The 24,099-nt window shown below is 50.9% G+C and overlaps 9 protein-coding genes across 9 annotated transcripts; 5 read left to right on the forward strand and 4 right to left on the reverse strand.

Moving 5' to 3' along the window:
• Positions 1-33: 33 nt before the first annotated feature.
• Positions 34-1,907, reverse strand: AKAW2_80818A (OTU family ubiquitin thioesterase; the record flags this gene model as incomplete). The annotated part of the gene is made up of 7 exons (XM_041681880.1): positions 34-112; positions 186-626; positions 697-968; positions 1,065-1,330; positions 1,380-1,443; positions 1,517-1,603; positions 1,659-1,907. 7 exons carry the CDS (start codon positions 1,905-1,907, stop codon positions 34-36), a joined length of 1,458 nt encoding a protein of 485 aa, XP_041548779.1.
• Positions 1,908-6,803: 4,896 nt separating this feature from the next.
• AKAW2_80819S (uncharacterized protein) lies at positions 6,804-7,175 on the forward strand (the record flags this gene model as incomplete). The annotated part of the gene is made up of 1 exon (XM_041681881.1): positions 6,804-7,175. One exon carries the CDS (start codon positions 6,804-6,806, stop codon positions 7,173-7,175), a length of 372 nt encoding a protein of 123 aa, XP_041548780.1.
• A 3,433-nt stretch (positions 7,176-10,608) lies between these two features.
• On the reverse strand, positions 10,609-12,301 carry AKAW2_80820A (putative COP9 signalosome subunit 2 (CsnB); the record flags this gene model as incomplete). The annotated part of the gene is made up of 4 exons (XM_041681882.1): positions 10,609-11,865; positions 11,918-11,978; positions 12,034-12,192; positions 12,258-12,301. The coding sequence occupies 4 exons, from the start codon at positions 12,299-12,301 to the stop codon at positions 10,609-10,611; spliced, it is 1,521 nt and encodes a 506-aa protein (XP_041548781.1).
• Positions 12,302-13,498: 1,197 nt separating this feature from the next.
• Positions 13,499-14,488, forward strand: rho3 (Rho family GTPase RHO3; the record flags this gene model as incomplete). Its single annotated transcript, XM_041681883.1, has 8 exons — positions 13,499-13,548; positions 13,609-13,659; positions 13,712-13,729; positions 13,793-13,809; positions 13,868-13,882; positions 13,935-14,056; positions 14,107-14,308; positions 14,370-14,488. The coding sequence occupies 8 exons, from the start codon at positions 13,499-13,501 to the stop codon at positions 14,486-14,488; spliced, it is 594 nt and encodes a 197-aa protein (XP_041548782.1).
• Positions 14,489-14,971: 483 nt separating this feature from the next.
• Positions 14,972-15,838, reverse strand: AKAW2_80822A (lipoyl(octanoyl) transferase LIP2; the record flags this gene model as incomplete). The annotated part of the gene is made up of 1 exon (XM_041681884.1): positions 14,972-15,838. The coding sequence occupies one exon, from the start codon at positions 15,836-15,838 to the stop codon at positions 14,972-14,974; it is 867 nt and encodes a 288-aa protein (XP_041548783.1).
• A 562-nt stretch (positions 15,839-16,400) lies between these two features.
• On the reverse strand, positions 16,401-17,197 carry AKAW2_80823A (pyridoxamine 5'-phosphate oxidase family protein; the record flags this gene model as incomplete). Its single annotated transcript, XM_041681885.1, has 2 exons — positions 16,401-17,012; positions 17,081-17,197. The coding sequence occupies 2 exons, from the start codon at positions 17,195-17,197 to the stop codon at positions 16,401-16,403; spliced, it is 729 nt and encodes a 242-aa protein (XP_041548784.1).
• Positions 17,198-18,690: 1,493 nt separating this feature from the next.
• AKAW2_80824S (NIPSNAP family protein) lies at positions 18,691-19,934 on the forward strand (the record flags this gene model as incomplete). Its single annotated transcript, XM_041681886.1, has 2 exons — positions 18,691-19,366; positions 19,450-19,934. The coding sequence occupies 2 exons, from the start codon at positions 18,691-18,693 to the stop codon at positions 19,932-19,934; spliced, it is 1,161 nt and encodes a 386-aa protein (XP_041548785.1).
• A 1,300-nt stretch (positions 19,935-21,234) lies between these two features.
• AKAW2_80825S (aminoalcoholphosphotransferase) lies at positions 21,235-22,854 on the forward strand (the record flags this gene model as incomplete). Its single annotated transcript, XM_041681887.1, has 7 exons — positions 21,235-21,374; positions 21,460-21,469; positions 21,533-21,690; positions 21,772-21,818; positions 21,884-21,979; positions 22,030-22,694; positions 22,744-22,854. The coding sequence occupies 7 exons, from the start codon at positions 21,235-21,237 to the stop codon at positions 22,852-22,854; spliced, it is 1,227 nt and encodes a 408-aa protein (XP_041548786.1).
• A 674-nt stretch (positions 22,855-23,528) lies between these two features.
• Positions 23,529-24,064, forward strand: CRP6 (40S ribosomal protein eS27; the record flags this gene model as incomplete). The annotated part of the gene is made up of 3 exons (XM_041681889.1): positions 23,529-23,531; positions 23,725-23,787; positions 23,882-24,064. 3 exons carry the CDS (start codon positions 23,529-23,531, stop codon positions 24,062-24,064), a joined length of 249 nt encoding a protein of 82 aa, XP_041548787.1.
• Between the last annotated feature and the right edge of the window lie 35 nt (positions 24,065-24,099).

A 24,099-nucleotide genomic window follows, 5' to 3' on the forward strand; every position in this document is an offset into this window, starting at 1 on the left:
TGGCCGAAAAGGAATAAGGCAATGAATGACCTTTCATTTGCGGGAATCGCTAGGCTCCCAGTGGATGGGTTCGAAATCCTGGTTCTGGAAATGGGCTTGATTGTATGGTGAACTACTGCAAGGGTTAGAATGTGGCACCGGCAAGTGCAGAAGGGCGTCATGAGCGGTGGGACGGAGATACTCACTTCTTGAACGGCGTGGTGACCGGAAGAGAGTGGCTGAGGTTGGGTTTCATCACTAGTGGGTTCAACCGGATTTGCGGCCCGTCAGACGACCGGGGTGGCAGGGAGCTCATGGGCGGTGGTGGTGCCGACATCCGCGGTGGCGCTGGCGGGGGTGATGCGATAGACATGGGAGGTGATGCATGCATGGGGGGCGGCTGGTACACTTCCTGAGGGGGAGATACCCGGTACGGACTGGGAGGAGCCGCCGGCATTGGAGAGGGGGCCATGCCAAAAGAAGGGTCCATCATCAGATTGGGGATGGTCATCAAACTGGAGTTCACATCGAACGCGAGGGCACCTTGATCCCAGGGGGCATAGTCAGAAGTCATTGCGTATTGGTAATTAACCACGGGTTCCATATTCACAGTAGGTTCGGCTGGATAGAGTAGGTCATAGTGGCCCCTACGGCTATGTTAGCGTGATCCATTGGCGCCCAGTTTATTAGAGTCTGCGCATCGCAAATGAGACTCACGGGCGGTAGAGTAGGCAGATAGTCCCGCCAGTAGCCCGGGGCGGGGTCAGGAGATGAGGAGTGACCGCTTCACCTTCGCTGCGGTCGAGATACATGATCTCCACGGCGAATCCGGACCCCTCGATTACCCCATCCACCAAGGCTTGGAGGCCGATCTCGTCGATTTCCGTTCTGACCACGTCTATTCGTGTCGCGCAATATTGCTCGAGGGGCATGGAGAGGAAGGCTTCGTATCGAGACGGGTGAAGTTTCATCCAGGCGCTTGTTAGCAGCTGTAGTACATTGCGTATTAACATGTCAGTCGCAAAACCTCACATTCCCGGTTGATATGCGGGAAGAAAATAGCCAGCGCTGCAAGGATTACTGACCCTGAAATGAGTGATGATAGCATTTGAATTATACTCTTCGTTGAATGCATTGACGAGGAAGGTCTCGTCCCGGATGCCGTTCTGGATGGCGGTGGATATCTGGTTGAACACCTCCTCTGTTGCGTCCACGAAAATCTCGTATAGGTGTTCTTCTTGACCCGTTTGGTCGAGGAGTGCGTTCATCGCCTTTATCCGCATCAATTCATGGTGCACCTGCATTGGATTTTGAAGGTTGAGCAGATTCTCAAAGTATCCGAATGCAACGGCTACACAGTGTAAGCAAACCTCCATCGTCAGTGATACGGGAGTGATTACCTCTCCAACCACAGTTTCCGTCTCCTTTCATGGTTCGTGTCAGGGGGTGCGTTATAGCAAGAGCCTATTGGAACCACTGTGAGTTACTTCGGCTCCCACTTCGGGGGATTGGAGGAGTGACCAGTGAAAGAGCGTACATTGGTCTTGGTGGCAAATGTCGGATCCGCATTTGCATACTCCATAGCAATGACGCTACTGGACTGTTTCGTAGACACCGGAGGGCCCTTCAAGTGCACGTGTGAGCCGGATAGTCTGGACATGGATCGTCAAGTCCCTTACCTGCACGTCGGGTTGGAATTCATTGGAGAGTTTCTGGAACCTCTCCATTTCGGCGGTCGAAAGGGTATTCATGTTGAAGAAAAAAGTGTTGCCTGGATGATAAAGGGCGTTTGAAAGTTGCGAGTATCCGTGATCGAAGAATGCGGATGAATGAGGGTGTTGAGGATAGAAGCCGGAAGTTGAATCCTGTCCAGTGGGAAAGTGGTTGATAGGGTCGAAACGGTTCCAGGGAAGATCCGACAGGGACATCGCATAGAAAGACGTTGGATACACGGCTTCAGGAGCAGTCGCTTAGGGATGGAGAAGTCGCCAGAAGCCTTTCCTTAGCAGGGAGACAGGACCTTTATTCACTTAGCGAAGAACATGACGGAAGAACGTAATACACACGAGACAAATGAGCATCGTTTGAAACAAAGTTCTTGTGTGACACAGTGATGACCAGCCGGCTGGGTTTATTCACTGATGTAACCGACCTACTATGTGACGTCCTTAGCATATCTCGTCAAGCCCGTAGCCGTGCAGAAGATGCAAGAGGGCTGTTTCCCGGGAATTCATCCGTGAAGAGACGAACAGACTCAGCCAATAGGTGATGAGAGAAGCAACTGATCTACCAAGGATGTGGGAAGGTGCTAGCAGAGATGATGAACCAAAGCCGGTTGCCAGCCGCAGAATCACGTCCACGGGATCCGACGCTGGCATTGGAAAGGCAAGAAGGATCAAGACTCGCGGGATCGAGGTACCAAAAACAGGATGGAGGAATAGAGGACCAAGATGAGAAGAGGGAGGGGCTGACATAGCCGGGGAAAGGGGAGGTCAGAGGCAGCTGAGCAGGCAGAGACATAGAGTACGCAATCATGCACTTGGCTCGAGGGATGCGAGAGCCAGAGATGAAAGAGCATCTGGCGATGCTGAGTGGCGCGCAAGGCCACGGCCTCTGCACACAATCAACCCTCCTTTACAAAAAGACTTTCCAGGCCGGCGAACGCCAGACAGAATGAGGTGGAAAAGGATTCCCACACGGTTGACATGCCAGCACTCACACGCCTTGCATCTGATGCGCTGGGAGATGTAACGGATGCTACTCCATCGTCGATTGGGTGCCCTTGGAAGAATTGCAAGGTACCCGGAACGCCACTGGGATTAAAGATCGGGGTGGGTGTTTGATGGTCGGGGAGAGCCAAGACAGTAATAGTAGATGCAGAGAAAGCCGCAAGAACGAGAAATAAAGGGATAAAGAGGAGAGAAAGTGTTGGGTGGGGAAGAAAGGGCAAAAGCGAAGGAATGGGGGAGAGAATAGTACAGAGAGAAGCGGGATGCGAAGGTAAGATAACACAAACCGGCAAGGTGATGTCAAAGCCCATTGAAAGGAAAAGCGTGGTTGGACCTACTGGAAATCTGCAACAAAGCTCTCTCTCTTTCTCTACGGCTGAAGTGCATACGTCCCAGGTGTGTCACATGTGCCGTGGCATCAATGCTTGGGATGCGTCGGTGAAAGTGGCCGATGGAAATCGAAGGGTGTTATACTATGCCCCAAAGCGGTAATGATGATAGACAGTCCGTCGCTCTTCGGAATGGCGGGAGATCCAGTAAGATAAAGTGGTTTTTTGTTTGAGGGGCAAAAGTGTGAGGAAAGTGGGCGGGCAAAAGTGTGGGCGGGAAACTGTAAAGTGTGGGAGGGGGAAGGTAAAGAGGAGGAAAAGGCTGAACGATGGATTCTGGATGGTCAGGGCGACCGGCTAATCACTTGACGGGAAAGTGGATGAGAGGATGATGGATGATGGGATGAACAGATTTAAGGTAGGGGAAGAGAAAAAAGACTGGTAGACTGAGCAGGGATGTGGAAGAACCTAATAGTGGTGGTAGTAAGTAATGTAAGAGTACTCCGTGGTAGATAAATAGACGGGTAATAAGATAGATAGATATTGAGGAAGGGGGTGTGAGGGAAAAGGCAAGTAAATAGAGTGTCAAGACAAGACGAGTCAAATCAATGCCATATCCCGAATATTTTTAAAACCCCGAGGTGACCCAGGGTTTAATAAGGAAGAAAATTAAGCAGCCAGCAATGGAAGGATGGATGCGTTCGTGGAGAATGGAGAGTAGAGAGAAAAGAAAGAAAATAATAATAATAAAAATAATAATTCGAGGAAAAGAAAGGCTGACTGACTGACTGACCTTCAACAACTAAGGCCGGGCGCGGGGTTTCCGACGGGGTCGTTCATACATACAGTCCAAATACAAGTTCGGTCAAGTCGGTCTGCTTGTCACGACTCGCTAGCGGATGGATGCGTGCTTTGCTTGAAAAGTGTGTGTTTCCACCAGCATGGATAGTCCAAAATTATTCAAGTCGGTCTCAATCAACCAGGGTCATTTTATTCCCTTTTTTATTTTTTCACTCATACAAAAATAAATAGATTATTTTTTTCTTTTCTTTTTCTTAATCACTATTTTACGCACTCATGCACAATCACTTCCACCCATCATCATTTCATTTACTATCTACCCCTAGAACAAGGCAGGCAGCGAAACTATTGCAATACTTGTTGATCGAAGCCTCCGGGACCGGTGGATGGAATTGGAATCCTGGAATGCACGGGTGGACAAAACTGCCGGAAGTAATACTAAACCATGACGTTTTAAATGGTTGATATTCAGGCCAGCAGCAACCGAACCACCAAACGATGCAAGACATGGCTGGTCACCCATCCTCACAGCGTTTGGATATCAATGATCGGCTGGACTTGCTTTGTAACATGAGGGCGGTATTGTTTTGTTTTGTTTCTGCTTGAAAACTGGTCCATGCAGGAAACATCAACGTCTACAAACGAGGACTGACTAACTACTTTTTTTCCATTTCCCTATGTACTAGTGAAAACCAATGGAAACTAGGCACAACTACTAGACACAATAATACAATGCCAGCGAACGGCCAATAACGATCTCTCACTCAGGAACAGAAACAAACAGGGATCACAACATCATTCGACAACAACACCTAAGAAGGAATAAGAGGAAATAAGAAGAATTATAATGATTATAATTTGCTAATTCTCATCTACTATTTGTGTGGTGGGTATAACTACCGCCCCCCTTCGGTAGGGTAAAACAAAACCTCACCATCGCTTGACTTACAGCAGCGCAAGTTGAAAAGTGCAGCGGAAGAGCCGGTTGGACGGGGACCCAATGGGGATGATCATCGTCTGGCGGTCATCCCCATCCTGTGCAACAGTCGGAGGTGGTACTTGCTCCTGATTCATGTTCGACGGGATGGGATTGGATCCATCCACCCACCCGTCATTCAGTCTGTCCATCCAGCTGGCTGAAGAAGTCCTGCTTTACCCACCTCACGCTGGTTGTCATCTACTCCGGACATACTACGGGATGATCCTCATCGGTGTAAAAATAGAAAAAAAAAAAAGGAAAATTCAAGGGAAAAACAGGGCGAGATTCACCCATGGAAGGGAAAGGGTGAACAGGGACAGCCGGGGCATCCTGATTGATAAGCCAAGCTGTTGAATAGTTACAAAAAAGGAACATCTACATAAGGAGTACATAGGGAGTATATCCACCCCTTACTACTTACTTCTTCACGAATTTACGATGCCGTAGATACCATCACGAGGCAAGGTGGTGAATGAACTCTGATTGGCTGCGAGGGTTCCAACCCACGGGATCAGTCCGGGTGCTCAGATCGCAGTCCTTGTAGGGTCGGGAATGGGGTTTAGCAATCAAAACGAGATGTAAAAAGACAAAACAACATAACTTTGAGGGGTGTCGTATTCTCCCTCCTAGCATATTGCTGATGAGCGATCGATGATAGTGATGATGATGATGATGCTGATTAAGGAAAAGACAAGGACGAATAGTAATAACTAAACTAAATAAGTGAAGGCGCGAGACAACCATCGAAACATAATACCAAAGGATAGCAGCCAGAGACCAACCATCGGCCACACACATACACACATACTCATACTACTTACTAAACTAATAATACACGCTCTTCCACACAACTCACTCATCTGCCGCTGGGGGGAGCAGAAACGAACGCCCGATCTCGATACAACCGATGACCCCTAGCTACCTGCGCCTCTTGATCCTCCATGCACTCGAGAACGGCCACATGTCCTGGCAGGATAGCCGACAAATCCGCTTGACTGGCGGAGTAGCTGCAGCAGGGCCGGTCTAGCAGGACGACTAGTAATCTGATTAGAGCAAAACCATTGTGGTTGCTTGGAATCCGAGATTGACTCCTGCCTAGTCGACTATCCCAGAGCTAACTCGGGCGAGTGGGAGCCGGTCTCAACACCAGTCTGTCTTAGCGCTTGCAGCTGCATTTACGGCCGACGAACCTGCCCTTGTCTCCACGCACGCGCCCTGCTCGATCCAACACCGCTGGACGGTGAAAAAGGGACAAGTCATTCCCGGGTAGATAGCTTGTCGAGTTTATTCCAATTTAATTTATCGTCCATCCGCGCACTGCTACCAGCCGTCTTGCATGCAGAAGCTCCAAGTGCGGAGTCGGAATCTGCGACAAGACACGGGATTCCGCCGGTGCCTCACTGCTCCCAGTGCGCGCACGCTCTGCTGTTTTCTCCCTCATTTCCCTCATTTTCCCGGTCTAACTCTCTGCCTTTTTTTTCTCCGTGGCTTCGCTGTCTCGTTGCTTTCTAAGCACTAAACTTCCACGGCCCCAGCTTGAGACATATCTCTCATGTGTGGATGGTTGATGATGATGATGATGGTGATAGTGGAGGTGTTGGCAAAGTCTTATTTCTCTTTCATGTATCGCTGCTTACTTCCGACCACAACGTGTCTGTCGGTCTGTACCGATGAGCATACTAAACTATCTACTAAACCACTGACCTCTCACTCTCTTTCTCTCTCTCAAAACCCCCGGACAATCAATCAATCACACGGTCAAATTCCATCCCATCCTCCCCAATCCCATCACAGTTGACCGCCGCACGGATTTTGTACAATAAGGCCTCCAACCATCACACCGGGACCGCAAGAAGCAACGGGCGAGCATCAACGTTGATTGCACTGGTATCTGACAAGGGGATCAGACCACCGTAAGATGGTAAGACCTCTGGTGCCATCCTGTCGGTGTGACTAGCCATCCAGTCAGCCCTCCGGATTGTGACCATGGCCATGGACAAGGATCGTAATCAACCGCGTCTCCTACCGCATGGGGAGAAGGTTGCCAAAACCGCATCAAATGGCCCGAGATGGCAGGCTACCAATGACTCTGGCTCCAGGAAGATTCTCGATCCAACTAAGAGGGGGCTTGCATATGCTACCTCGGAAGCCGCTCCGAAATCCATCCATCGTCCGTCCGCTCTCAGGATCCCTGATCGCTTGCTTATTCCGCCTTCCTTCCCCCCTCCCTCTAACAAACGTCGGTCTCTGTGCGCGCTCCCTGGCCGGGGATACATGGTACATGGTACATATGCTACTAGCTATGAGGTGGTGGGTGGTGGGTGGTGCTTTGTCAGGTGCCTCACTGCCGATAACTAGTTAGAGTCACTACAGTAAGTAAGTATGGGGTCCCTTGTAGCCCACCAGGTCCGCAAAACCTGGTTGCCTCGTCCGCTGTACGTACTTTGTCACGGCACTTGACACATCACGGAGCACAGAGTACCTGAATCTCACCTTTCTTTTTTTCATTCTCTTGCTTTCTTTTTCTCCCTCACTTTTTCTTCTCAATTTCTTTTTTTCCTCTTCCTTCCCTCCTCTCCCGCCATTCATGCAAGATGATATCGTTCCGATTCGTCCCACCAACATTCTAGGCTAGGGTATCCGTCGTCAGTTACCGAGGACTTGTCATGACTGTACAAGTAGGAAGAGAGACCTGCACTTGCATTTCGCGACAGACGGATGCAGCATAAATCAGCGAAAAAGCAACTCGATGAATAAACCAAAATTAAGATATCTGGCAGCTGCGGATGTGGAGACTGACACATCGCAGGGGATCTGGCCAGTCTATCTTGACAATGTCAACTGTCACTGGTAGCAGAGAGGAAGAGGGTACTATACTAGTAGTAGTTTGGCAGCGACCCTATCATTCGAGACATCTACCTCGGTGTATTCTCGGTTCATTGCAAGGCAAAACGTCTTTACACACCGGTAACTGACACTTATCCCAGATCCCTGAAGGCACATTCAAAGAGTTACGGAGGGGAAAGCCCTGCAACTGCCTGTCGAACGAATGTACTGTGCACATATTACGCACACCCACTCGGATAAGCAATATAGATAACTTTTTGTAGCTAGTCAGGTAGCTACTGCTGCTATCTCCGTAGCTATCTCTCTTCTACATACCTTACTGTAGGTTCATTGAGAATGCTCCGTAAGCCAGCCTAAAAAGTCCGGCCAGGCCCTCCCGTCACGGATTCCACGAATAAGATGACTAGAGAAGCAAACACACAGCCGACCATGACAACTTAGACACATCCACAACTCACCATCTCACACACCGACCCAACTACGTACGGCGACAGCTACTTACTAGTTACTACAGTAGTTACTAGTCAACTACCGTCCTGATCGGCATTCAATCCTCTCCCCGCGCCAATCCCCATCCCCTTCCGTCCCGATCGATAAGTAAACAAGAAAAAGAAAGCTCCAGTTCCCCTTGTGCAACTTCAACAATCAAGTTCTTAGACCCTATTGTTCCCACTTTTTAATCCCGCATACCCCAATCCAGACCCTGGTTCATCACTCACTTCCACTGTACCTAGAAGATACTAAGTAAGTATCTATTCTACCTGGATGACAATCCTATGCTGTGTTGTGTAAGTAGTACTCCGTATTTACCCCGAGAAATCTCGATTGGGTACCTATACCCTTTACCCCCCCTCCTCTCTCTCCCCGGTTTCATCTTGAGTTAGGTACCTACCTCTGCCTCACTTTCTGCTGCATCTCTTAGGTACCTAATACTTTCGAGTACCCGACATTTGCGCCCCATGGGATGTTCAATGTTCAAAAGTACTTACCTCTCTTCCTACCTACCTGCCTACTGGACAGGGTACATACAGTTGGGGCATGCAGATTGCCAACTTTCCTTGACTGCCTGTCAGCTGCACGATGGAGAGTATAACCTGGTAGGTAGGTAGGTAGGTAGGTGAGTGGTTGATTGCTTTTTGTCTGCTCCATGCAGTGCATACATAGTTACTTTCCACACAAGATAGCGGATTTCTTCGGCCGAGTTTGTTTCGTCTTTGAGACATTGACATTGGGATGGCTACTTACCTACCGACGGAGTATCTACTTTGTGTTGCACTTTGCTTGCAGCTGTCACCATGCCTACTGCCTACCTACTTACACATCAGCGTAGGGCATGACGCCTACGCAATTCTATCTGTGCTTCTGCTTTAGTGTCCTTCCTGCCATCTGTAAGCACCCGATAATCACTGTCTAGAATCAACAATGACCTTTTTCTTTTTTTTTTTCTCTTTCTTTTGTCCATGTCAAACCACACACCTACAAAACAAACTAAGCACGTCGCACATCTGTGTACCCCCCAAAGCCTCTCTCTCTCTCCCCCCATTGTAATTCCAACCAATCCATCCACTACCTTTCTTTCTTTCTTCCTTCCTTCCACAACATACATACATACATACATACATACAAAAGTCCACCCCAGCACTCACTTATCAGCAAACAACCATCACACCACCCATGCACACTCCCCAGCATAACAACCCAAAATAAGTCCCAAAATAAAGTTTAGACAATCAATCAATCAATCAACCAACCAAGTAAGTGTCTAGTCTACCCCAATACCAGGATACTCCCAGACGCCTCGCCTCGCCTCACCCCCATACGTATCAAGACCCTGTACAGTACTTTCCATCAAAGGGAGGCGTCAAACATGCATACAATAGATACTACGGAGTACATAAGTAGTAGGTAGGTACAATATGATGCGTATGATGCAGTCAACCACTACCCGGACGAATAGGGCCCTGGCGTGCGTTGGAGGTACAAGCACGGAGTACATAGTGAATTGACGGACGTACCTTACAATAAATAGTAGAATCAGTAGATAGTCTAGACTCATCCACAGCACGCAAGTAAGTAAGCAAGTAAGTAAGTGAGTTACCCAGCCCGATACCCTACCCCTTAGCCAACTACCAACTACCAACTACAGTAGATAACTAAGGTGGTACTTTCCATCCCACATGGTTGCAAAGAAACCAACCAAAACCCGAACCGGGATGTGTTGAACCTGAACATGACCTGTCACGACAACCGATTCAGGAGGGAGAAGAGGGGTGAGTGGGTTGTGGCGGCCTCGGGATAACAGGGGTTTTAAACTTGATTTATTATTGTCTAGGATGTGGATGTGGTATCACTTAATGTCTGTGTGTGATCTGGTCAGACTGATTTTTTCTTTCCCCGGGTGTTACTTACTTTACTTGAATTGACATCTGCTGGGATAGCACGCATGGATTATAATTTTATCTGTGTATCAGTCTGTGTGAGTCTGTGTATGTGTGTGAGTGTCAGAGTGAGAGTGGGAGAGTGACAAAAGTACCTCTCTTACTGTTGTGGATGTGCCTGGGGAAACGAAAAGGGAATTGTGTGGCTTAGGGGCTTTGACTTCCTACTTACTTGCTGTAGTTTAGTTGGAGGAATGGGAAAGAGTTCCATGTTCCATGGTCCGCTGCCCACCTCCCCCCGGCCCTTTTGGTGATTTTAGTGTCTTGGTGGCTTACGGATAGGCTATCTAGATGCCGTGCGCATTGGTATTTCTATGATATCATTGTTTTGGTTTGGTCTGTAGGGTGTGGTGATTGATTGATGGATGGATGGATGGATGTTGTGTGTCATGATTTCATTCCTATCCTTACTTCGTAACCCTGTGTGTGTGTTTCTCTAAAGTGTATGGGCTATGACGCAGAAATGGTTTAGTTGGATGAATGGATGGAACAATACCTTGCCCTCCCTAGACGCCTCCCAGGCCCAGCTTCGTTCCAGACCCTCCGCCGCCGCCTCTGCCTCGGTGTCCACCCCGCAGTCGGCGACCACCAGCGCGTAACCCTGCAGGCGGTTCATCTCCAAACCCGGGTTGGAACATGGGCCCTCCTCCTCTCATACCGTGCAGCTGTGCAGGATCTTCCCTGAATCCATCCCCGTCGTTCAAGGTCGCTTGCCAGAGAGACCGCAATGATGCGTTCCACTCCTGAAGTGCCCGCAGCCGGTCCACGTCGCTAGCGCTTTCAACCTCCACAATCCCGTTTTCCTGGTCGATCTTGGCATTGAGCTTCTTGTCCAGGATCAGGAAGCTCAGGATGTCTTGTACCTCGGGTACCGAGACCCGGATGTGCTTCGAGATGAACTTGAGGGTGAATCGTGTGTACGGTGCGATCAATTTGAGAACAGCCTTCGTCCGCATATTTCGGCTGACCTCGTCGATATTCTCGGCGATGAAGGGATCGGCCAGTACGTCCGGGTTTTTGCTAAGGATAGCTTCGTATGCGTGGATGTCGTCGCGTTGGAATGCATCGACTAGATCGGTCATAGCGGATATGCGGGGGTCGTTCTTGTACGGCTTGGTCTCTTGGGAATAAAATGGGTTGATATCCGATTTCATCAGCATCGTGGTCAACACGAGATACTTGAGCACCTGGATTCGCTGTATTGAGCCCGCCTCATCGTAGTTTCGGAATGACTCGAAGAAGTCGCTCTGCGCTTCCTCCCAATTCTCCTCACTCATGTGCATCTTTCCTCCGCATTCTCGGATGATACCCATGATCTTGGGGTGCGGCACCGCCGACCGGACTCGAAGGGCACGCTGGTAGAGTGCTTTTAGTCGCTTGTTGTTTTTCGTCTCGGCATACATCTGTATCTCTAGGGCGTATAGTTCGAGAAGATATGTCCCTTTGCTGGGATCGTCGGTTCCATCTTCCCGCTGGCATGCCCGGTGCAGCTCCCGCACCTTCTTGCTTAACTGGCCGTACTCTTTCCGTTCCAGCCAAAGACGCGCCAACTTGATGTTTGTCTTCAACCATAGTCGCTCGTTGTTGGTATTTTGGAATGAGCGCAAAGTCAGAGAATAGAATTCCTCCATGCACTGGTAAGCTGTGTCATCGTCCGATCCCTTCTCGATATAATCTAGCATGTTGTTGATGGACTTTTCGGAGTAATTACGAGTGACGGCCGACTTGACGTAAGTGAGAAGCTCTCTGTAGTGTTCAACGGCCTGGAGAGTCAGTATCTTATCATCGTGAGCCAAGGGCGCAGTGACGCCTTACATCGCTATATCTCCCAAGTTTGAATTCCAACTTGATAGCCTGCTTCAGTCCTTTGAACCCCCTGGACTACCGTCAGCACCTTGTCTGAACCATCACTGACAATCACAGCCTCTTACCAGTCGCCCTTGTCTTGTTCTAGATCCGGAACACCCAGAAATTCATCGATGGCCTCCTCCGGGTTGTCTATCTTCATCTGTTTGGCATTATAGTATTTGTTCTCGATACCGACGTCTCCCGATTCGTCATCATCTGCATCCTCGTACTCGAAGTCGTACCTGCGATAGTTCAGCTGATTAGCGGCCGCGACCACCGGCGGGTTGAAGGGACAAAATAGGCTTACTCCTCGTCACCCGAATCTTGCATGAAATCATCATCGTCAGACATTATGAACGGATTAAACCTCGCTGCGTTTTGGGGTATCAAAAAGAATCAAAAACTGAGAGGCAAAAGAGGATCGACTGCGTGCTAGAAGACCGATGGAGATAAGAGATGGAAGGAGATGAAGGTGAGTGAGGAATGGAGAGCTTCCGCGCCTATCGGAGCCTGGGGCCAAAGTTCGAGGTTCCCCGCCTTTGTAGCTTCCTCGCCGGGCCCGACCGAGACTACATTCTACTATAGCAACAACCTACACTGGACTTGAGCCTTGTTTACTCCCGGGAATTGCCTGTCAGTTAATTTGAATGGCTGATTCATATGTCCTAGACATCTACCTGAGTTATCTTACACTGAGAGGCCCAATAGCTCAGCCTCCGCAATGATTGCCGTCGGACAGAGGGCTTACTAGTAGTACTATGCTTACTGTACTATATATAAGTTCATTTCACGTTCAATGACAAAGATCACTCAGACTATCTTAACTAATATTACTGCCTATTAGTGGCTCAGTGACAGAAAAATGGACTCTGACACATTGAGTCAGACCGATTCAAGCTAGACTTGCATGCAATGATTCTAAATATAAAGTCAATCTGAGCGATTGGCGCCTGTCACAGCCTGAATCTGCGTGCTAAATTGAACCCGACATCTACAACTAACCGCACCGCCTTAGGCAGGAAGAGTACGCTCACTCACTCTACTATTGAGTTGGCTAGTATAAGGAACACCCTCCATGGTTTCAACAGACACTGCCACTTTACTGTGGAGGGCACCCTCTACCCACCGTCAGAACTAGCCATCTTTGCGGGTGAATTTTTGCGAGGCGTGGCGAAGCGAACTCAGCGCTTCCCGACTTTCAGAGCGGCTCAGGTACTTGGCAGATGACGATCGTCTCTCATTTGCGGATCGCCCGTTGCAGGACGGAGCCGATGACATCGACCGGCCTCGCTGCACGGCGGCCCACGACTTATCTTCGTGTTCGCAACCACTTTTTTTCTTCTAGCCAGATCAGTGCCTCGTGAAACGCTATTCGTACCTATTAGCCCTTACTCCGCACACTTTATTCCTCTTCACTATCCCCTCATTCTGTTCGCCATTCTGCTCTTCGGTTGATCCCCTCCCCATCTAGCCCCTTCCCTCCCTTATCTACTTGGACCCTTCTTTTCGCGCATCTCGACACATCCACCACTCCCAAATACCGTTACAATGAGTCTCTGTGGTCGTCAAAAGGTCGTTCGACGTAAGATGGTGCTATTGTCAGTTTCACCAAGCCTTGGCAGTTACATTTGATGGGCAGATTACTGATTCCAGATAAGAGGGGACGGCGCTTGCGGCAAGACCTCCGCTCTGAATGTCTTCACCAGAGGGTGGGCACCCCTTCTTTTTCCTTTGTGGTCGAGGCCGCTAACCTCCTGGTAGATACTTTCCTACGGTCTAGTGAGGATGACCTTTCTGAACGCTAATTTCCTGTTGCGATATTAATCTTTCCCACTTACATAGTGAGCCTACTGTATTCGGTGCGCATGCTCTTCCTTGGCTTATGATGATCATCTTGCTGACCGTTGCACTTCCCAGAGAATTACGTGCATGGTACTTCCTCCTCCCTACATAAACCAGGCTGGCATGCTCACATTCATCTAAGATATCTTTGTGGACAATGTACACATGGAATTGTCGCTATGGGATACGGCCGGCCAGGAAGAATTTGACCGACTGCGCGCGCTATCATACGAGGACACACACGTGATTATGCTTTGTTTCAGCGTGAGGATTCCCGCTCCTCGAGGATTGGATAAGAGGTTGACTCCTACTAGGTTGACAGTCGCGATTCGTTTGAGAACGTGGCGAGCAAATGGATTGAAGAGATCTCGGAGAACTGCGCCGGCGTCAAATTGGTGCTTACTGCCCTCAAGTGTGATCTGAGAAAGGATGAGTTCCTCAACGACAACCCGAACGCGATCACCTACGAAGAAGGACTGGCGAAAGCCAAGGAAATCGGTGCTGTGAAATACCTGGGTAAGGGCGACTCCCACCCCGTGATATCATTTGCGTGATGGAACCTGACTTCTTGATGCAGAGTGCTCCGCCGTGCAAAATCGTGGTATCATGGAAACATTCTACGAAGCTGCAAAGGTCGCCCTGGAAGTCAGAACTCAGGGCTCTAACGGATCCGGCGAACGGTGTGTCATTCTCTAGACATGCCGCTGGCCATCCTTCATGACTTGTCGACTATTGCATTGCTCTGTTCTTATACCCTTCTACCTGCTTGCTCTTCAGCCATTGAGCTGGATCATTTGCTGTGACCATTCCAACCGGGGGAATGCCCTGGTTTTCCCATCACTGGCATCGAGCTATCATATCCTGGGCGTTTTCAGCCCGTCATGCCTTGCTCTGTTCTCTTCTCTATATATACTTGTTGGACCCCTTGTTGTAATCCTGTATACCTAATGTTTGCTCTGGGGATACCTTCCAGAAAAGCGCGCCAGTCGGGACACACCCATGGCTGCTTATCTATATTCCATCACTCGCTCTGGTCGATCACCGCGACCATTGGTATAGACTATGCAAATGTACCATTGATAATGAACACGCCGTATCTCGCGTACTCAATAACCTCCTTCCAACTCCTTCTCAACCGCACCCTCCCCCTCAGCATGCAAACAAAGACCATAACCACACTCACTCCATTTCCTCCCTCAACAAATCCTCCTCACTCACCCTATACACCTCCTCAATCCCCTCCCCAGTCGCTCCCTCCCCACAAGCAAAATCCCCATTCACCCTCCCAACAAACTTCCCCACAAACCTCCCAGCCACCTCCTCAACCGTCACCCCCTCCACCCCAAGCCCTTGTAAACTCGTCGTCTCCCTCCCCTCCAACCCACACGCCACAATCTGCCGAAACCACCACATCGGCTCCTCCGTCACATTCAACCCAATCCCATAACTACTAATATGTCTCCTAAGATGCACCCCCACCGCCGTAATCTTCTTCGGCAGTTCACCTTTCCCCCCCTCAGACCCTCCATGTTGTTTCCGTCCATGCACCCAAACCCCCGGATCCTCCGTCACCATCCCCCTCACCCCATACTCCCTCAACACATCAATCACACTATTCTCCAACAACCGTATATGACACCGCGGCGTGAGTCCCAGCCGTCGTAGATCCAGAATCGTGTATGCGACTAGTTGGCCCGGCCCGTGGTAGGTTGTTTGTCCGCCGCGCAGGGTGGGGTGGTATTCTGCTACCCGGGAGGTAGGGTCATAAGTGGTGTTGGGTTGTGGGGAGGTTAGGATCTGGCGGATTGGTTCGAGGCTGGGTGGGAGGGAGAGAGTGGTGGTATTGTTGAGGGTGTTGGAGGGAGGGAGGTCGCGCCGGCCGGTCGTGTATACGGGATTCGGGCTGAAGGTTATTATGGTTGGGTCCGGGGGGTTCGGCGTGAGGTGCTTTTTGTGTGAGAGGAGTCGGCTTGTGAGTGTTTGTTGGATGTTGGCGACCCGGCTGAAGGGGGTTATGTTGGGGAGGTGGAGGTGGGCGAGGCGCATTTTTGGGGGTCTGGTGGTTTCCTTTGGGTGGTGGAGTTGGGATTGGAATTGGAATTGGGATTGGTGGGTGGTTAGGATTGGTGGTGTATTTGCATTGTATTTTGGGAAAGGGTGTCTAGATGAGGTAGGGAGTGGTGAATTTGGGCGAAGTTATTGAATAGGTACTACGTAGTAGTTGGTGTGGAATTTATTGAGCTTGCGGTTTGATAAGATTGGACGTCACCTCCCCGGATTGTAGTGTCATGTGATGAGGAACGCAATTCCGATCTCGATTTCGTGCTTTCTTTCTCACATCCGGAGCTTAATTTGAGATTGAGTTTGATTGTGGCATTCAATTTTCTATGTACTGCAGTGGATACTTCCATATTGGTCCAGGAACATGATTGCGAGATCGTGTCTGCAGAGATCTTCAGGAACCGAGTGCGCCGAACCTTCCGATGACTGACTGGACCTAGGTAGTCTGCAACACTCGCATATCTGCTTGCTTGCTTGCAATTTCCCAGATTTGATTGTTCACTCATAAAGTTTTTGATATACAAAATAGCATGGATTTCAAAACGCATTACTCGGGCGCAACGCCATTGACCATCGTTCCCTGCGTGCCCTCACCCTCCGATACCAACTGCCAATCCCTCACGCCACCCTTCCAGTCTGCAATGCGGCCCTCGCGCACCTGAACCGTCACGACGCGGACATCGCTGTCAATTGAGATACTGGGCCGTCTTTGACCGGGTTGCTGCTGCAACTGTTGCCCGAAAGTGCCCAGCTCTTCCTCGAAGGTGTTGTTCTCCAGATGCTGCTTCTTGCACCAGGCCTCCTCTTCCGAGCCAGGTTCCAAGAAGCGCGCGGTACCGGCGATAGTTGTAGAGATACTGGAAAGGGCGCTTGTGTTCAGGTTCAACAACAGGCTCGCCAAAGAGGACCGTGTGGCTGCAGGCGGGGGAGACCCTTCGCGACCATCGGGGTTGGGAGCCCGGGTAGGCGGACGGTGCGAAACCCAGTCATGGACCAAAAGGGACACGCGAGGGTTGGTGAGCAGATGGTTGGTTTTGCGAGAGGAAGGGTTGGTGGTCATGATAATCGTCGGATACGGATCATAGGGAGTCGAGGGGAGGTAGGTGTAGGACATGAGCGAGATGTGCGGGGTCAAGCCATCACATGTTGCAAGGTGAAGCTGGCAGCGTACAATATCAGTTTCCGATCACAATGACGGTATAAAGGTATAGGAATTGCAGTACTCACGAATCGAGAATTCTTCAGACATGAAATCACCTCCGTTGGGAGGGTAGTCCCGACATGCGGATGAGTAGTTGTGGCTGAGGCCTCGTACGAGAGGGGAGGGTTCATAGAATCCGCCATAGTGTAGGACACGGAGAAAATATTTTCAGAGCCTAGATAGGTTAAGAGGTGCTGGATGTCAAATGTAGCAAGTGCGCTTGGACTCTGTCGAGTCAACGAGCTCTCAGGTAGGACAGTACACAGTGAGTGGCAGTGGCAGTGGCAGTGGCGGGCCAGCTCAGCTGGAGGGGTGTGACCGGCAACCAGATGAGCTACGCATTGGGGACTACCGGACTAGTCTCGTTTAGTACTAGCCATCTGGGCCCGGATCACTGCGCGGCTTGCTTCTGATTACATAAGAGACAGCTCCGGTCTCACGACGTCATCGGTGCTGGGAGCTACGCTTGAGGCGGTGATGGATGCTGCCAGTATTTCTCAACTCTCTACCGAAACCCCCGGTGAGTTAGAGGCAATTGATGAGCCGTTACCAATCGGGTTGAAGATTTTAATGAAGATAACCTCATTTCCCGTTATCATGTCCGTAGCCGTGAACGCGGAGGAAAGGAAGCAAGACCGCTTTCGTCATGGTCTCGGAGATGCAGGGCCAGGCAACGAAGATCGGCCTAGACAAATGGAATGGACAAATCATGAGGAATGTCTATCTCGGGGACTACACATCATCCGCAGAAGAAAACAAGAGCTGTATCAGCACAATGGGATTAGTACACTAGGGCTGGGATTGGTGATCAGCCCTTATATAAGGCAGGCCCCAGCTCAAGTTACATTGGCAGTAGCCGAGAACAGAGAGAGGAAAGCACAGCCCAGTTACGTTATTTAGCAGAATAGACCAGACAGGTCTTGTCTCTTCACAGGCTTGTTTCCCCGCACTTTTCCAGTTTAATGAGCAAGTGACGCCTTTTTCCCCAGTTTCCCACTTGTGCCGTCCGGAAGTACCTTAACCACTCAACTACCTTCCTTTCCTTCCTCTCTCTCTCTCTCTTTTCCTCTCCTCTTCCCTCCCCCATTCACTCTCCACACTCTCCCTCCATTGGCTCTATTCGATTGTCACCTAATATCCTACATACCCGTGGCTTATAACCGACAACCGTCATTGGGGATTATTACTTCTCCGCCCGACAATTCGACCTTCCTCTTTGCTGATCCTGGACTCTAAAGCTTGCGACCTGACTGGTTCCGTGGACTCCTGCTGCAGTGCGCCTTCCCTTCAGCCGTCGGTCAGGTCGTTGTAACGCATCGCGTGTCTACCTACCTCTCCCATCCCTGCCCTTACCTGCTGTCTCAGTTACTCTTTCTACATCTACTCATCTACTTCCCCTCTCCTGTCGGTAAACCCCTCTTCTCTTGTGTCGCCTTTCGCAGTCTGATCGCTGTCGTTGGGCTCCTCTTCTGCATTTGCTGTCAACCCGACACACGTCCATCCATCTTTCATTTACCTGTCCCCCTTCGTTTCTTGCCCGACTACCCTATCCTGCCTCTATTTTGTGAAGAGATTCCCCACTGTATCCCTTGCTTCAGCATCCGTTCCTGTATAGCTATCAGCTCCCTACGGAATCATGCTCGCCCCACGCTTGTTGCGGCCGGCGTCTTCGCTGGTTCGCCCCTTCAGTTCCACTGCCACTGCCTCCCGCGCCCCCTCTATCCGTGACATCACCCCCGACTCAGCTGCTGAGTTCAACGCACGTCAGAAGGAGTTTCGCGAGAACCTAGAGGTTGCTCGCAAGAAGAGAGAACAGCAAGAGAGTCAGTCTGTCGATGCTTCTGGTTCTACCTCTGCCCCATCCCCTGCATCCCGTGACCGCCTTCGTGAATACGCTACCGCTCCCACTGCTCCAGGTGAGAGCAATGCGAGCAGTAACAAACATCCCGTTTTTGATGCCGCTGGAGTTCTTGATAATAAGGCTTTGGGCTCACTTTCTACCCACCGTATTATAGGAGACGAGCAGCTGCAGGAAGCCAGTCAGTCTCCGAAGCGCGGCCCCCTGTCGTCGCTCATCTACGGAACAAAGGAAGGCCAGCAGCTGGACAAAGATATCGAACGGTCATTCTCGCAAGTTCTCGCCCGTGGAAAATACGTACACTCCATCGTCTTTCACGATGTGAAGCCTGACAAAGTTGACGACTATGTGAACCTCGTCGGCCAGTGGTACCCTCGCATGGCTGCCGATCCTGAAAACCGGGTGAATCTGGTTGGTAGCTGGCGCACGCAGGTTGGAGATAATGACACCTTTGGTACTTGACTTGACGCGCCCACCCAGCCTTTCCAGTTGCGCTGAGAACGCCTCTGTTACTACGGATGCTAACGGTTCTTGCAGTTCACATCTGGGAATATCAGCGATATGAAGGTTACCATGCTTCCCTCCACAACATCTCCTGTCACCCCGAATTCCCCGAATTTGACCGGCAGTTGAAGGGCTTGATCAAGAGCAAGAAGACGTCGCTGATGCAGGAATTCTCTTTCTGGCCCACGACGCCTCCACGGCGCCTGGGCGGCCTCTTTGAGCTCCGATCATACACTCTTCATCCCGGAAATCTTCTGGAGTGGGAAACACACTGGCGTCGTGGCCTCAAGGCCCGCCGGGAGGTGATGGAGGGTGTTGGGGCATGGTTTGTTCAAATTGGGGACCTGAACACTGTGCACCATCTCTGGCAGTTCGCGAACCTCGAAGAGCGCAAAGTCCGCCGTGAGCAGTCCTGGGGCATCGAAGGCTGGGGGGAAACGGTCCACAAGACGGTGCCACTTATCCAGACCATGCAGAGTCGGATCCTGATTCCCATGCCCTGGAGTCCTGTTGGCTAAGCCGGTTCAGCTCGACGATCATCACATGGTCTTGATCACGGGGTGAGTTTTCCAGGACCCAGGCATACGGAGCCAAGCCCGATGACTTGTGTTCCTCAACGGTCCGAGCACCATGAGCAGAGAAGGAATAGGAGGTATGGGGGATAAACAGGAGACCAATCAAGGATGGAGCGACTCAGCCCTGTCTACTGTTGCAGCGAATGCCGAACTATGAGGCCCTCGAGCCGTCTGGGGTAGTGTACACACTCGGCACGCTGCTCATTGTTCCTCTCACGAGCCGGCTTTGATGCCTTTTGTGTATCGTATCTAGCATTAGCATACCTATGTTCAAACTGACATCTTGTTGTATCTGTTATCCCCGTCTCCTGTCTATCTCCAGACTACGTATCTACAAAGTAGACGACCACCTGCTGTAAACAAAGTTGATCCATGGCCCCGCTTGACTGTTCTAGCGTATCCTGCGCGACTCCGCTTTGTCGACGACTAAATTCATTTCCGTCATGGGCAGCTGCCTCGGGTCCTCGCGCGACTCAGCAGACTGGTTGGTGGTGTGCTGGCGCCCCCCACCTGTCCCACGACGATCACAGACGGGCTTCCGTAGCAGGACTGGTTGTTGGAAATGAGGAGACGTGGGTGCGGTCTTGTCTCCTCCGTCCGAGGTAAACCAGCAAATGAAAAGCAGCACGGCACGTGGGTATTCCGCGGGAATCCACCTGGTCCTTCGATGCTGTGCGGTGGGATTCTTCGCAGCGACTAAAGTCGTTGAAAGTTCTTGGCTGTTGAAGAGAAGAGGGACCGCCTCGATACGGCTTCCTCACTGGCCTCTTTGGCTCCCCGCGTCCGCCCTCCCGTCTTTGCCTTGACTTTTCCGCCGGCAGAAAAAAAAGTTACTAGAAAATTCAAGGCCAGCATCAACAAGCTGCACCCACTTCTTTCTTCCTCGCCGCGTCGCTTTTTCTTTTTTATTCTCCCCACTCGCGCTACTTTATCCTCTTCTTTTCTTTTTTCTTCTTCTTTTACTTCTGCTCTTCTACTTCGACCGTGTTCTTTTATAAACTTCATCTTTAATCTTTGAGCAACTCTTTCTCCGCTCCCCTGGCCCTGGTTCGCCTTCTCCGGCCCTTGTTTCCTTCTTTACCGCGCGGCATCTGCAATTCTGGCGTCAACTGCAGCCCGCTTCCGGTTTGACTTTCATCGCGACAAAGACTCAAGAGACCCTATACTTCCGAGCATCTTGACCATCTAGATTTACAGGCCCTATTGCTCGCTGTAGCTCAGGTCCTTCTGACCAACAGGCAACATGGTGTACATTCGCCAGCATCAACTACCCAAGCTGCGGGAATACCGTTATGCAGGAGTCGATCTTTCGCTTGTTAGCCGCTATGTCCTCAAGCCGTTCTATAATAACTTTGTGATCAAGTTCTTCCCTATGAGCATGGCGTAAGTGACGATGCTGGCTTGTTTCGTCCTCTAGTTTTTTCTATTCTCGTCTGGCTAACAGCCTTGTTTCCCTCCCCGGTCTTAGTCCTAATGCCGTAAGTCATCTTAGCCCTGGACTGGCCCTGCTGCGACAAAGACCAATAACTGAGGACTGGTAGATTACCCTGACTGGGTTCTTCTTTGTGGTAGTCAACTTCATCACCATTCTCTGGTACAACCCGACCCTAGACCAGGACTGCCCGCCCTGGGTCTATGCCAGTTGCGCCATCGGGTTGTTCCTTTACCAGACGTTTGACGGCGTAGACGGCATCCAAGCGTACGAACTGCCCCTTGCGCCCCATTTTTGATGTGATTCTCTTGTCCGCTGGTAGACTGGATGCTAAATCTGATCTTGCAGGCGGAGAACCAAGCAAAGCGGTCCTCTGGGTGAGCTGTTTGATCACAGTAAGTAAATGGGACGGCCTGACCATTTTTAAAACAATGGACCGGGAATTAAGCTTCGCCTGCAGGTGTCGATGCATGCAACACGGCCTTGGGAGTTTTGATCTTCGCGGCGGCTATGAACCTCGGCCAATCTTGGGCAACTGTGTTGACCCTTTTCGGATGTAGGTGGTGGACAAGTTTATGAGTACTGGGCGATGCTGATAAGATGCAGCGACTATGACCTTTTATGTCCAGACCTGGGATGAATACTACACCCAGGTGTTGACTCTGGGAATCATCTCGGGTCCCGTCGAGGGTGTCCTCACTCTCTGCGTTGTGTTTGGCTTCACGGCCTACATGGGCGGTGGCAGCTTCTGGCATCGCTCCATGCTGGAGACCGTTGGTGTTCCCAAGTTGGCCTTCATCCCAGAGCATATCTACGACATGGCCTTTACGCAGTGGTATCTCGTCTACGGCGGAGTCCTCCTGTTCTTCGCCACCGCCTCTAGCATCGTGCATGTCATGCAGGTGCGCCGCGAGCGTGGTCAGGATCCGATCAAGCCCCTGTATGGCCTACTCCCCCTGGTCGCGGTGTGGACTCTTGTGCCGGCTTATCTTTACCTGCAACCCACCATCCTGGAGAACTACATGGTCCCGTTCTGTCTGTACGTCGGCATGATCAATGCGTACGCCGTGGGCAAGATGATCTGCGCGCACCTGGTCAAGGCCAGCTTCCCTTACTTCAACATGCTCCTGATCCCTCTTGCTTTGGCAGTGCTCGACAGCGCTGGTGCGTTCTTTGGTTACTGGCCGAGTCTGCTGGGTGACGGAGTGAGGCAGATCGCTTTCGTTTGGGTGTGCCTGGGTCTGTCGATCGGCGTTTACGGCAGCTTCGTGGTAAGTGTCACGCATGACCATTCGAGGGCGAGATGCTAATTGCAAACAGCACGACATCATCACGACGATATGCGACTATATTGACATTTGGTGCTTGACGATCAAGCACCCTCACGTGGAAGTGGTGACCGCCAATGGAGAGGCGAAGAAGTCGAACTAATGAGGATGCGAATGATGGCGGTGAGGGTACAAAAGAATGGAGTCCATGTGGAGAACGTCGAATCGCATAAGACGGTAGACGGTAGATTAATTGGACGGCGCAGCCGTTCGTGCATCCTGGCCTTGCGCTATCAGGAGCATTGGAACCGCGTCGCAAGTCGTCCGGTGTCTGAATGGCAGGCACATGTCACCGGACCGGAAACGTATGTCATGGCCGTATCTAAGCAGCGTATTGGATTAGCGATAGAAATGTATTTGTATGAGATCAGCAGTTGCCGAGTGGCGACAATGCGTCAACCACCGTAATCTCTCTGCCCGTCCGAGTAACAGGTAAATAGATAGTAGCACAAAGTAAGAAAGGGAGCTCCATCGAAGGACCTTGGAGCATCTAGCAGCATCTGGCGGCTGATATAAGCGGCCCGTGATTGGTGGAGAAGACATCAGCCACAGGGGCCACCGCCGGGCCGTGGCAAAAGTGCTTGTTCGGGCAGTATTAGCGAGAGGGCTGCAACCCTATGCGCCCCCAAACGGGCCGCCGTGGGTGACGCCGTCGAGAATTCCCTTCAGCGCTCGCCATCTCCACGAGACCACCTTTTCGCTTTCACCCTCAAGCAGGCCATCTCCATCAGCGCTTCATTCAACTCCCTTCGCTGATCGACTTTTTGTCTCGTCAAGATGGTACGTTCTACCCCTACGATGCCATCCCACAACATGTCCAGCATATCTCCCTGCATGTTTGCATAGAAATGGCCATCGCCGCTAGCCATCTCTGCACCCCGTCGTCGCCACCATCCCGTCGCCGCAGGCATCTCGAAATTTTTATCGAAAGGAAAGAAAGAATGTTGAACTGACGGATATCTCTTGGGAATAGGTTCTCGCGGTCGACCTCCTCAACCCCGCGCCTCAGGCTGAGGCCCGCAAGCACAAGCTCAAGGTATGAACAATATTCCATATCGGGAAAGAAAAAGTGATCGATAAGAGATGGATGGAATGGGTTGGCTGATATCGGTTACTCCTTCGACAAACAGACCCTTGTGCCTGCTCCCCGTTCCTTCTTCATGGACGTCAAGTGCCCCGGCTGCTTCACCATCACCACCGTCTTCTCCCACGCCCAGACCGTCGTCGTCTGCGCTGGTTGCTCGACCGTCCTCTGCCAGCCCACCGGTGGTAAGGCCCGTCTCACTGAGGGCTGCTCTTTCCGCCGCAAGTAAACGTCTCGACGCAACCGTGCCGGAGCGATGATGAA

This window comes from Aspergillus luchuensis, chromosome 8 (assembly GCF_016861625.1).
Source record: "Aspergillus luchuensis IFO 4308 DNA, chromosome 8, nearly complete sequence".
Taxonomy (NCBI): Eukaryota; Fungi; Ascomycota; class Eurotiomycetes; order Eurotiales; family Aspergillaceae; genus Aspergillus; species Aspergillus luchuensis.